We start from the raw sequence: 12715 nt of genomic DNA on the forward strand, positions 1-12715 counted from the left end.
TTAAAAAATTATTTCACACAAAAAAAATAAAACTTCTTCTAAGAATATGTTTTTATAATACTAAATTTAAAAAATTATTTCACACAAAAAAAATAAAACTTCTTCTAAGAATATGTTTTTATAATACTAAATTTAAAAAATTATTTCACACAAAAAAAATAAAACTTCTTCTAAGAATATGTTTTTATAATACTAAATTTAAAAATTATTTCACACAAAAAAAATAAAACTTCTTCTAAGAATATGTTTTTATAATACTAAATTTAAAAATTATTTCACACAAAAAAAATAAAACTTCTTCTAAGAATATGTTTTTATAATACTAAATTTAAAAAATTATTTCACACAAAAAAAGTAAAACTTCTTCTAAGAATATGTTTTTATAATACTAAATTTAAAAATTATTTCACACAAAAAAAATAAAACTTCTTCTAAGAATATGTTTTTATAATACTAAATTTAAAAATTATTTCACACAAAAAAAATAAAACTTCTTCTAAGAATATGTTTTTATAATACTAAATTTAAAAAATTATTTCACACAAAAAAAATAAAACTTCTTCTAAGAATATGTTTTTATAATACTAAATTTAAAAATTATTTCACACAAAAAAAATAAAACTTCTTCTAAGAATATGTTTTTATAATACTAAATTTAAAAATTATTTCACACAAAAAAAATAAAACTTCTTCTAAGAATATGTTTTTATAATACTAAATTTAAAAATTATTTCACACAAAAAAAATAAAACTTCTTCTAAGAATATGTTTTTATAATACTAAATTTAAAAAATTATTTCACACAAAAAAAATAAAACTTCTTCTAAGAATATGTTTTTATAATACTAAATTTAAAAATTATTTCACACAAAAAAAATAAAACTTCTTCTAAGAATATGTTTTTATAATACTAAATTTAAAAATTATTTCACACAAAAAAAATAAAACTTCTTCTAAGAATATGTTTTTATAATACTAAATTTAAAAATTATTTCACACAAAAAAAATAAAACTTCTTCTAAGAATATGTTTTTATAATACTAAATTTAAAAAATTATTTCACACAAAAAAAATAAAACTTCTTCTAAGAATATGTTTTTATAATACTAAATTTAAAAATTATTTCACACAAAAAAAATAAAACTTCTTCTAAGAATATGTTTTTATAATACTAAATTTAAAAATTATTTCACACAAAAAAAATAAAACTTCTTCTAAGAATATGTTTTTATAATACTAAATTTAAAAAATTATTTCACACAAAAAAAATAAAACTTCTTCTAAGAATATGTTTTTATAATACTAAATTTAAAAATTATTTCACACAAAAAAAATAAAACTTCTTCTAAGAATATGTTTTTATAATACTAAATTTAAAAAATTATTTCACACAAAAAAAATAAAACTTCTTCTAAGAATATGTTTTTATAATACTAAATTTAAAAATTATTTCACACAAAAAAAATAAAACTTCTTCTAAGAATATGTTTTTATAATACTAAATTTAAAAAATTATTTCACACAAAAAAAATAAAACTTCTTCTAAGAATATGTTTTTATAATACTAAATTTAAAAATTATTTCACACAAAAAAAATAAAACTTCTTCTAAGAATATGTTTTTATAATACTAAATTTAAAAATTATTTCACACAAAAAAAATAAAACTTCTTCTAAGAATATGTTTTTATAATACTAAATTTAAAAAATTATTTCACACAAAAAAAATAAAACTTCTTCTAAGAATATGTTTTTATAATACTAAATTTAAAAATTATTTCACACAAAAAAAATAAAACTTCTTCTAAGAATATGTTTTTATAATACTAAATTTAAAAAATTATTTCACACAAAAAAAATAAAACTTCTTCTAAGAATATGTTTTTATAATACTAAATTTAAAAATTATTTCACACAAAAAAAATAAAACTTCTTCTAAGAATATGTTTTTATAATACTAAAAGTTTTTGAATAAAAACGATTAAATCATTTCATAAAAAAAATTAAATAACATTATTCGTTTTTCTAAATTTTCAAATAAAACTTCTCAAATAATCTTTTCAAACATGTGACAAATTTTCACCGTTAAAAAGCAAATACGTTACCAAACAAGAACATATATCTGCCAGACAACGTAAGGATGGGTCAACGCCTTATCTGGGCGTTACTTCTAGATATTTTATGAAGTTTTTGTCGTAGAAACGTTAATAACTCCAAAAAACTTTTTAAATGATCAGACAGAAATTTGGTATGATGGTTATTGTTATCAAAGGTGGTTGAAAAATACTCTAGCTGAGATCGAAACCAGAACCTAAAGACAGTGAGTCAAGTACGATAACCATTATGCCAGCTTGACACGTTTTTAAAATGTGTTTTCAAACCGTCTTATTACATAAGTAATCTATCATGCGAATAATTCTCGTATGAGAATTTTTGAAACAGTTAACAAACAGATAAAAGTTCGATGAGCGTCACGTACAAAATTTTCAATTTTTACCCCATAGCAGCCCTTTTTTCCGGATGAATGCCGATTAAAAAGTTTTCCATGTGTCTGAATACCCTATATATAAAATTTCAAGTCTTTATATAAAAATTCGTTGAGTATATAGGTTGAGAAGTGTCTTCACATACATATACATTCTCACTTTTATAGATATATAAATTACTGACATAAATAATCTTTCTTTTTTCATACACGTGAACAAGGTAGTTCGAGTTGGTTGTTATTTGTTAGTGTTGTTCTTGAGTGTCGCATTTTATTTTATTTTTCTTAATTATAAAAGAGTTTATGATATTTGAATGAATATTTAAATGTCATATGTCCTCTTTGTAGTAGCTTTGTTTTCTTAAAAAAAAAAATTCTTTGAATTCTAAGTAACAACCGATTAAATGTATTCAAATAGAAAAAAAAAAGAATTATTTTTAAAACTTTCTTCTGTTTTCAGATTCTTTTATTGAAAAAAGAAATTGATCCGACGGAATTGGATTTTCTGTTGCGGTTTCCTTTTATTCCCAACTTGACAAGTCCTGTTGATTTTATTAACAATTTGGGTTGGGGCGGCATAAAGGTAAGTGAACTCCATACAATTGATGATAGTAAGTAATCTCACCAGTTACCTCCCTTGGGGTAACTATAAAAACGTTAGTTGCAACTATACTATAATAGCGGAATTCGGAACTTGTAATATTGAATTTTAAAGAAAAACCAATGGTCACTACTTGTTATATTACAGTAATTAATATATCCAAAAATTACGAAAACCAATAAGGTAGAAAAAAAAAGTTGACTAAAATTTGCGAAAATAAAACTTTTGCCTAAAAGAAAACACCGGAGAGTTCTAAGGGGAAGTAAATAGCGTATAACTATTTCCAATTTTTAAAAATGAATTGTGTGTTAACAATCACGAATATGAATTAATTGCTTTGTTGTAAGCATAATTAGGTTACTTCCTTTGTTATTATGCTATATGTCCTTAAAATAATATGACAAGGGTCATTTTGCGATAAAGATCGAAAACTCCTGTTTTTGTTTTTTTTTAACAATACAATAATATTTAAGTACTTCTGGCATGTTAATTAAGTAGATATCATTTTAGTTGAATTCAACACAAAAAGTCAGTAGATATTTTTTATCGACTTTTTCGTTTTCCGAATTTCGCTTTTCTAGTATAGTTGCACCAAATGTAACTAGGTTTGTCCTGCTTCTATCGAATTACTAATTTTTGCTCTTTCTTCTCTTGTTTGGGTTTGGTGACGTATCAGTCATGTGTTTTGATGCACTATTTTCTCTTGATGTAAACAAAGTTTAGTACTGGGTAATTGGCCCAATCGACTAATAGAATGACTAGGCGTATGAATAAAGTTTGTTAGACTAGTTTTTAAGAGTGCGTAAATGTTTTCCCTGCTTTTAGACAGTTGAAGTAAAACCACACAAGGAATCGGACGTGCTAAGGCTGGCCTCAGCCAAAAACACCGCCTAAAATGAAAACAATCCTGCTGTCTACTATTTCTTCTTTGAGTCGGAAAGATTTTATATCTATTTCAATCATGCAGTCAGAAAGATCTTTAACCTCAATTAAAACTTTTTTCATAATCGTTATGGATATCCAATCACCTCAACTCGAGCCACTATAACTGGCCGTTGATGTAACAATCATAAATAAAGCAAAGATTTATTTTCTCTCGCGAATGTTCCTGCTAAGCGATTTGACCACGCACTGACCAATCAGCTTGCAGGGCGCATTTCTTCCTTTTTAAAATTTTTATTCAATTTTCACCTCAAACAAGGCACAGTGCCACTTTGATTTAGGAGACTACTATTGGGGACATAAGTTGCAGGGATATTATGTAGGGAGATGAGTAGCAAGATATCTGTTCACATTACATTTGAACTTCTGCATGTCAGTACAGTTGGGAAAGCAGAATCCCGGAAAGGAGTTCCAAAGTCCAGCAGTTCTGGGGAAGAAACTATTAGAGTAAAAGACTTTCTTACACCTAGGGATCTCTACTGTGTAGGGGTGGGATTTAGCTGCTTGTCGGGTTTGTCGGGGGTATTTATGTCGAGGGAGTACAAGTGCTTGCAGTTGGTCAGATCATTCAGCATTAAAACACTTGTAGAACAGGCAGAGGGGTGCAACATTTCGTCGATGGGACAGAGGCTGAAGCTTAGATGACAGTTCAGGAGCAATCGGGTTGACGACTCTCTTTTGAACCCTTTCTAGGAGTGAGAGACTATCTGTCCTCTGAGGAACTTCTTTTTCATCTCTCTCTCTCTCTCTCTCTCTCTCTCTCTCTCTCTCTCTCTCTCTCTCTCTCTCTATTTCTCTCTCTCTCTCTCTCTAAATTCTGAAATAAAAATTTTCTGTTGTGTGTTTTCTTTTTCTTTCCACCAATTTTTAAAATTATTCAGATGTAAGCGAGGGATAATTAAACTGAAGATGTTCATCTACAATGATACCGGTACATATAAGTACAAGAATTTAATAAAAAAATTCTTATATTATTTAATTGAAAAATTACCAAAAAGATCATTAAGCAAAAACACAACTTGCTATTGAGCAATACTTTTCTGAATGTGTGTGTGCGTGTGTGTGTGCGTGTGTGTGTGCGTGTGTGCGTGTGCGTGTGTGTGTGTGTGTGTGTGTGTGTGTGTGTGTGTGTGTGTGTGTGTGTGTGTGTGTGTAAGTGTTGAAAAACACTTAAGCAAGAGTTAAAAACATTAATTTTTAGCAAAGGAAACACAAATAAAATGGATTGTCCTTAATCCGCAGAATTTAGAAAGAAATACTTTCCTTCTACCAGAGGAGAGGCGTTAACAAAATGCGGAATAAGATTTTGCTTGTAAAGTATTTAATGAAACCGCAAGCCTGAAGTAGCGTAAAAATGAAAAACAATGAAAAGCAGAGGGAGTGGGTAAAGAATGAAAAATCATTTCACATGAATGAATGTTCAAATCAATGAATGAATGTTCAAATCAATGAATGAATGTTCAAATCAATGAAGAGTGGAAAATCCAAAGATGGTAAAATCCAAAATTGTTGGTAAAAGTGGAGGATCCAAATGTAAAAAATCCAAAGACATTCCGTTAATGGAAGATGTTCTGAAATAATCCAAAAAGCAGGATTCTGTGGAATTAATCACAAATGAGTTCAAGGAGGAAAAGTGAGTTTGAAGTATTTTTATAAAAATAAAATGAGAAATATACAATTTTTATAAAAAGAATAAGAAATATACAATTTTTATAAAAAGAATGAGAAATATACAATTTTTATAAAAAGAATAAGAAATATACAATTTTTATAAAAAGAATGAGAAATATACAATTTTTATAAAAAGAATAAGAAATATACAATTTTTATAAAAAGAATGAGAAATATACAATTTTTATAAAAAGAATAAGAAATATACAATTTTTATAAAAAGAATGAGAAATATACAATTTTTATAAAAAGAATAAGAAATATACAATTTCAAATAAAATAAAAACTAATAATAGCACTAAGGCATATTCTCTGTCAGCCATTCCTGCATCTTTTTCGCTCCATGAGCAGGTGCAGAGTCTTGCTGGAATGACCAACGATTGTTTTTGAGATGCTTTTGCGCCCAGGGCAACAATGCCAACTCAAGAATGGATGTGCGATAATTTTCCTGGTTCAATTTGATGGCATCATTCACAAAAGCAAGGGGACTTCTTCCCGTCTCTGTTACCGCTGCCCAGACGATCACTGAGGCGGCACCTTGCCTCCGAGTAACCACTCGAGACTCGACTTCACTTTTACGTGACCAAATCCGATCATTTTGGATGTTAGCGTGCTGTTGGACGTCGAATTTCTTTTCGTCACTGAAAACGAAGTTAGAAAGCGTGGCAGCAGTGATGCGAGATAAGATGAGCTCAGCTCTTTGCGCACGTTTCTTGAACTTGCAGATATGAGTTGCTTCTTCTTGTGTTTGTCTGCAGATTTTTGGAGATCAGTGTGGAGAATCGTAGACATCGTTCCGATTGACACTTTACCCTCTTTAGCGAAATTTCTGAGGGATCTTTTTGGGTTCCTCCTAAGCTTCTCTCTTGTGGATTTTACCAGTTTTAGGGTCCTGGCAAAACGAGGCCGACCATGACCAGGTTGATTAACAAGTCACCAGTCGGTTTGAACAGTTTAAGTGTCCGCCAGATCAACATTCTGTTGATATTTAAGGTCTTTGCTATGTCAGGTGCTGTCTTCCCAGATTTCAAAAGCTCTACAATGGCAGTTCTTTTTTGTAAATCCTGTGGCATTCTGATCAAAACTAAAGTTTCAGTTATAGCTTAGATTTATACACCTGAAAAACATTAAAAATATAGATAATTTGTTAAATATAGAAAATAAAAGAATCTCGTAACGGTAAATTTTGAACACCGTGTGTGTGTGTGTGTGTGTGTGTGTGTGTGTGTGTGTGTGTGTGTGTGTGTGTGTGTGTGTGTGTGTGTGTGTATACGTATATATAGGGTGAATACTGGACAAACATCAAAGAATGTGCATTTACTGAATTGGCTCTGATCGCCATTATGATTTTTATTTATTTATTTATTTTTTTTTTTGTCTTTTAGGCTTTAGCTAACCTTGAAGAATTTCGCAATTTAGATCGAGATATCGAAGGTTCAGCCAAACGATGGAAGAAGTTCGCTGAAAGCGAATGTCCAGAAAAGGAGAAATTTCCGCAAGAATGGAAAAACAAAACGTCACTTCAGAAATTATGTATGATGCGAGCTTTACGACCAGACCGAATGACATATGCAATCAGGTGCGTTTCTTCAGAAACATTGGAGTGTGGAGAGGAACACGGTAATGTCACCATTTATTAAGGCCAAAAGCCACTCGAGAATAAAGGTCAACAAGATTACGATATTTCCTATTGTTTGGATTATTTGGAAAACTGTTCTCATCTTGAGCGTTATTTTTCACAAGAACCATGGCATAACGGATAACAGACTTGGTAAGATTCAGCTGTAAGTTACACTCTTCTGGAGGTTGAAGGTTCGATCCTCAATGCGGTCGATACTCAAAATACAATTACTAATTACTTTGCACTTCTATCCGGCCATGGCTGACGGAATAAGAGTGTGGATTAAATAGAGTTTTATTCAAAATACTGTATAGATTCCCAAGTTCGACAGAAAGATCCTAGAGTTCGAAAAATACACCTGAAGAAGGTCGGAGGTTATATCGACCGAAACGTTGTGAGAACAGTAGTCCAAATAATGCAAATAATACAAAGACAATGAGAGGATCGTAAACATTTTGATTTGAGTTTTTTTTTTTTTTACTTTTTTCACCTCAAACAAGGTATTTTGCTATTTGGGATTGAGCCTAACAGCAGAGTGTGGGGAGTTGAGCAGCGAGAGGTTTGTATACATTACATGTAAACTACTGCAGGTTAATACAGTCAGGGATGCAGGAAATGGGGAGGGAATTTCAAAGTCTAGCAATCCGATAGAAAAAACTATTAGTGTAGAAGGTTTCTGGTATCTATGGACAGCAACAGCAAAAGGGCGCGATTTTGCTGCTTGTAAGGTTAGCTGGGAGTATATATGCCGGAGGGGGGGATAAGTGTTTCGAGTTCGTCAGAGCACATTTCATTAAAGTATGTGTCAAATAGACACAAGAATGCAACACTATGGTGATGGGACAGGAGTTGGAGTTTGGTCGATAGTGCAAGACCTATTAGGTTGGAGAGACTAGCAGCAGATGCAGCAGACCAGATATGGCAGCAATACTCCATGCATGGGCGAATAGTGGCTTTGTAAAGAAAGTATACGATACTCTCTTATGCTTCTCATGAAATCACTTCTTTCTATCACTTTTACAAAATAAGGAAGAAAAAAGCCCAAACAAGTATAAAAAATGAAATGAAGCAAAATAAGAAAGAAAATACAGGGACTTTCTGTAAATATTAGTTGCACACTGGGTGTGTGTGACACTATCGATTTTCTACACACTAAGGTCCAAATCTACACCTCCGAGGACAATTATAGTTTACAGCAACTGCCATAAACTGTAATTGTCCCCAACTCTCATAAACTGAAGACCGTCCATTTTCACTCCCCAAAGTGCCTGCAAACCAACTCCGACTAAATCTGTATCAATTGTCCAGTTCATTTGTTACCGTTATTGCCACACTCTGACCAACAATCCCATGTCAGCTTCCTTTTGTCTTCTTTGGTGAACAATTTTCTATCTATTATCTTTTTACGATTAACCTCTCTTCTAGTTCTGGTCGTCGAGGGGGCGGGGTACAATGGATCACAGGCATAAAAAAATGAGATAAAGTAAAATATGAAAGAAAAACACACATTTTCTGTAAATATTAATTGGTTTGTGTGTGACACCATCGACTCTCTTGACTTTGTCCTTCAACATAGTCTCCTTCCAAAGGACCCCTTTTTTCATAAATGTGAATGTGAATGGACCCGTGCAGTTCTAGGAAATTCACCCTCCCAAGCTTTACCTTCTCTTTTAGAAGGGGTTAGTTTATTGCTAATCATTTGAAGTGCGCTTATCAGGGAATTCCAACAGAGCTGTCCAGGCATTTTTTATTTTGCAGACCAGAGTGCTCCTTCACAGAGGTGCTGGCTTTTCCATCCTATTTTCCGACCCTTGTGTCACATCTTCTCGCTGTGTTGAGGGGAGAGGTAAATAGCGAACGTGTTCTTCTCTTGGCTCATCTTTTTTTTTATTCTTTGTTTTTAATCTCAAACAGGAATTTCATTGAAGAGAAGATGGGCACACAGTACGTGGAATGTCGTCAAATTGATTTTGCTAAATCGTATGAAGAATCTGGTCCTGCGACACCTGTGTTCTTCATCCTATCCCCTGGCGTGGATCCGCTGAAAGACGTGGAAACACTGGGCAAGAAGATGGGTTTCTCCATTGACAATAAAAACTTTCATAACATTTCTTTGGGCCAAGGTCAGGAAATCGTGGCAGAACAAGCCATGGATTTGTCAGCAAAGGAGGGCCATTGGGTTGTTCTGCAGGTAAGATGCTTTTCTTTGAACATTTAGTCATTCATTCGGTTCATCTGAAGGGCAGTTGTCTGCGTGCAACCATGTTGAGAGTGCACACATACACACAAGCACGCATGACAGGTGGTAGCCAAAACGCACTGAACGATTGGAGTCAGGTTGTCAAATTGATACCGCCAGTATTGAAAGGTCAACTATTTGATGCACACAGCTGCTGAGGTTAGTGCACCTGCAGAAAGCAAGTAACATATATAGCCCAGAGAAAAAGACAAAAATGAGGAGAAGCAAACAGTCATCCAGCAAAGTAACATTAGTACGAGCTCGTGGTTCCATCCACCCACCCTCCTGTCCACACTCTGTCTCTAGCTTGGCAAGAGGTAATAAATAAAAGAAAAGAAATTTTTTTTATATTTATATACAAAAACAAAGTCACGTTACAAGTTTTTTTTTCTGGTTGATGAAAAATCGACCGGTGTGCATGTGACTCCACAACGTATTTGTATGTTTGCATGTCTAGCTAAAAGTCAAAAACTACAAAACACACACCCACATTCATTAATTTTATTTATTTATGTTTTTAAATTTTATATCGATCATTTCAGTCAATGAGTTATATATGAGGATCCTATCACAGTGGATAGAAATCGTATTGGATGGTGTGAGTTTTGGCAAGGTTTACATAGAGTACATATTGGGGTGGCCTCGAAGCTGACATGATTAGAGCAAGGATTAAGGTTAGGGCAAACGTCTGTGTCTATGTTTGTATGTCACATTAAAACTATTAGTGTAGAAGGTTTCTGGTATCCATGGGCATAATAAATATTATGTATAATAAATACTCAACAAACCCCTATAAATTTGGTATATTTTAAATCAGCGTAATCGCGGAAAAATACTAAAATTTAGAAAAAAAAATCATTCTTTATCATATTATGTTATCAATAATATAACATGATTTTTAATATTATCATGTAAAGGGAAGTAACATTGATTTTTTTTCTCATAGAGTTATTTCCCTTGTGCTATGTGTTTGCATATGTTCAAAATGAGGAATGGGCTGGACAAAGAAAGGGCGGGTGGAGGCTAGGAAGGGAAAAAGAGAGAGAGATAAAGTTATGTTGCACTTCTGCCCTCTGTAATGCCGGGTCGCCTTGCTAGTTTTCTTTTCTATAAAGGATGTATGTGTGTTTGTATGGCCAATTAAAAGTCAAAAACAAAAAAAAAACAAAGGCACCCAAAGTCGGTATTTTCGTGATCAGCCTTGCCCTGGATGAATAATATGTAAAAATTAAAATAAAAAAAATTTGTTCCTTGACAATCAACTTAATAAGGTTTGATTGGGAGGGGGTCGGTTTTTCATCGATTTTCAAAAATATCTGCAAGGAGAAGTGAATAACTTACATTCTTATTATTTTCAATACATTTATTCAATCAATCATTCAATTTATATTATACTAGCATGCTGCCTGGCGTTGCTCTGTCATAAAATATGCTAAAATATGATATTTTAATTCATGCAGATTTCGTATTTATTATTATTCTCTACTGATTATCATATCAAACCTAATATATAGTAGTGATTTCAAAAGTAAAAAAAAAATGACTTGGGTGCCATCAGCTAGAATCGAAACCAAAACATATTGCTCTTCAGCGTTATTCATTACCATCTGAGCTAAGTTCATGTGCATATCAAAACTTCAAAAATTAACACAGTTAAATGCATGAATCTATATTTGCACAAATCTAGAAATAACACGTTTAGTCCACTAATGCCTGCCAAGTTCCAATTTTTCTATTTTTACTTCTTAACAACTATTTTTACTGGCTAAAACAAAATTGAATTTGTTTCACGGGTTCGAATTCTCTATATATCAAGTTTCAAGTCTGTAGACCAAAAATTGACAGAGTAGTTTGGTAGAGACACACATACGGACAAACACGGACAAACACGGTTACTTTTATATATATATATATATATATATATATATATATATATATATATATATATATATATATAAAATTATTTCACAGCCAAACAACGTCGCAGCCTACAAAACTGTTGTGGTTGCAAGGTTGAACAATAATTAGTAAGGAAATACAATGAAGACACAAATAACAAGATAACGCAATAATAAGTGTATTAAAGAAAAGGTATATTTACAGTATGTACAAATGACGGTGTCGAGTCAGAGAGTCTTGGTGGGAGGACATGTACGCTCTTCGGCATCACTTCTGGTGGCATTTGAGTAAGACACACCAACGCCAACCTAGGCTTGCCATTTATAGTGTTATGTTATTCGCATATGCAAATAAGTGGTTGCCACCACAACAAAAACTATGACAATCAACAAACCGGAAGTCCAAGACTGGAGTTGAGCCTAAATGAAGGCAAAACTCGAGTCTTGAACTTCGGGTTTGTTGGCTGTCATGGCTGTTGTAGGTTGCGATGTTGTTCGGCTGTGAAAATATTCTGAAATATATATATATATGTCAGTTTCGGAATAAAAGAAATCTAATACAAAAATTCAAAGTACACTTAAAAAATCCAAGATTTTTTGTTTTCACTCAGAACAAAGCAAAATGACCACTTTGACATAAGGAGCTACTATTTGAAGTCATGTTCACAAGGATAATGTGACACCATAGGCAAGATATTTGTTCACATTACCTTTAAACTTCTGCATGTTAGTACAGTCAGGGAAGCAGGAAATAGGGAGGGAATTCCAAGGTTTAGCACTTTGCTAAAAGAAACGATTGGAGTAGAAGGCTTTCCAGCATCTTAGCGACCTCTACAGTAAAGAGGTGGGATTTTGCTGCTAGGCAGGTTTGTTGGGAGTATGTATGCCGAGGGGATACAAGTATAATGAGTTCATCAGGGCACATTTCATTAAAGTACTTGTAAAACAGGCATATGCATGCAACATTGAGGTGATGAGACAGGGGTTGGAGCTTGGCTAAAAGTGCAGGATCAATTAGATTCAAAACTCTTTTTCAAACCCTGTTTAAGCATGAGAGACGAGTGGTGGATGTCCAAGCCCAGATGTAGCAGCAGTACTCCATGCATGGGCGAAGGGTGGCTTTGTAGGATGCTGTCAGGTGTGAGTAATTTTCTAGCACAGTAGAGGGAGCCCACTTTCTTTAGAGTCTACATTCGTAACACCCTCACATTGATTAGATAACACAAATGAGAATCAGAGGACGGGGCCTAGGGTGGAAT

At 32.4% G+C, this 12715-nt stretch overlaps 1 protein-coding gene across 1 annotated transcript in view; it reads left to right on the forward strand.

Annotated features, from left to right (window-relative positions):
- Positions 1 to 12715, forward strand: part of LOC145254676 (dynein beta chain, ciliary-like) — a 249325-nt gene that overhangs the window by 210268 nt on the left and 26342 nt on the right. The window contains exons 51-53 of the mRNA XM_080113323.1: positions 2945 to 3067; positions 7084 to 7277; positions 9234 to 9510. Coding sequence (XP_079969449.1) covers positions 2945 to 3067; positions 7084 to 7277; positions 9234 to 9510 — 594 coding nt within the window. The remainder of the gene's footprint in view (positions 1 to 2944; positions 3068 to 7083; positions 7278 to 9233; positions 9511 to 12715) is intronic.

Source organism: Euprymna scolopes, chromosome 30, assembly GCF_053919585.1.
Source record: "Euprymna scolopes isolate OS-2025 chromosome 30, ASM5391958v1, whole genome shotgun sequence".
Classification (NCBI taxonomy): domain Eukaryota; kingdom Metazoa; phylum Mollusca; class Cephalopoda; order Sepiida; family Sepiolidae; genus Euprymna; species Euprymna scolopes.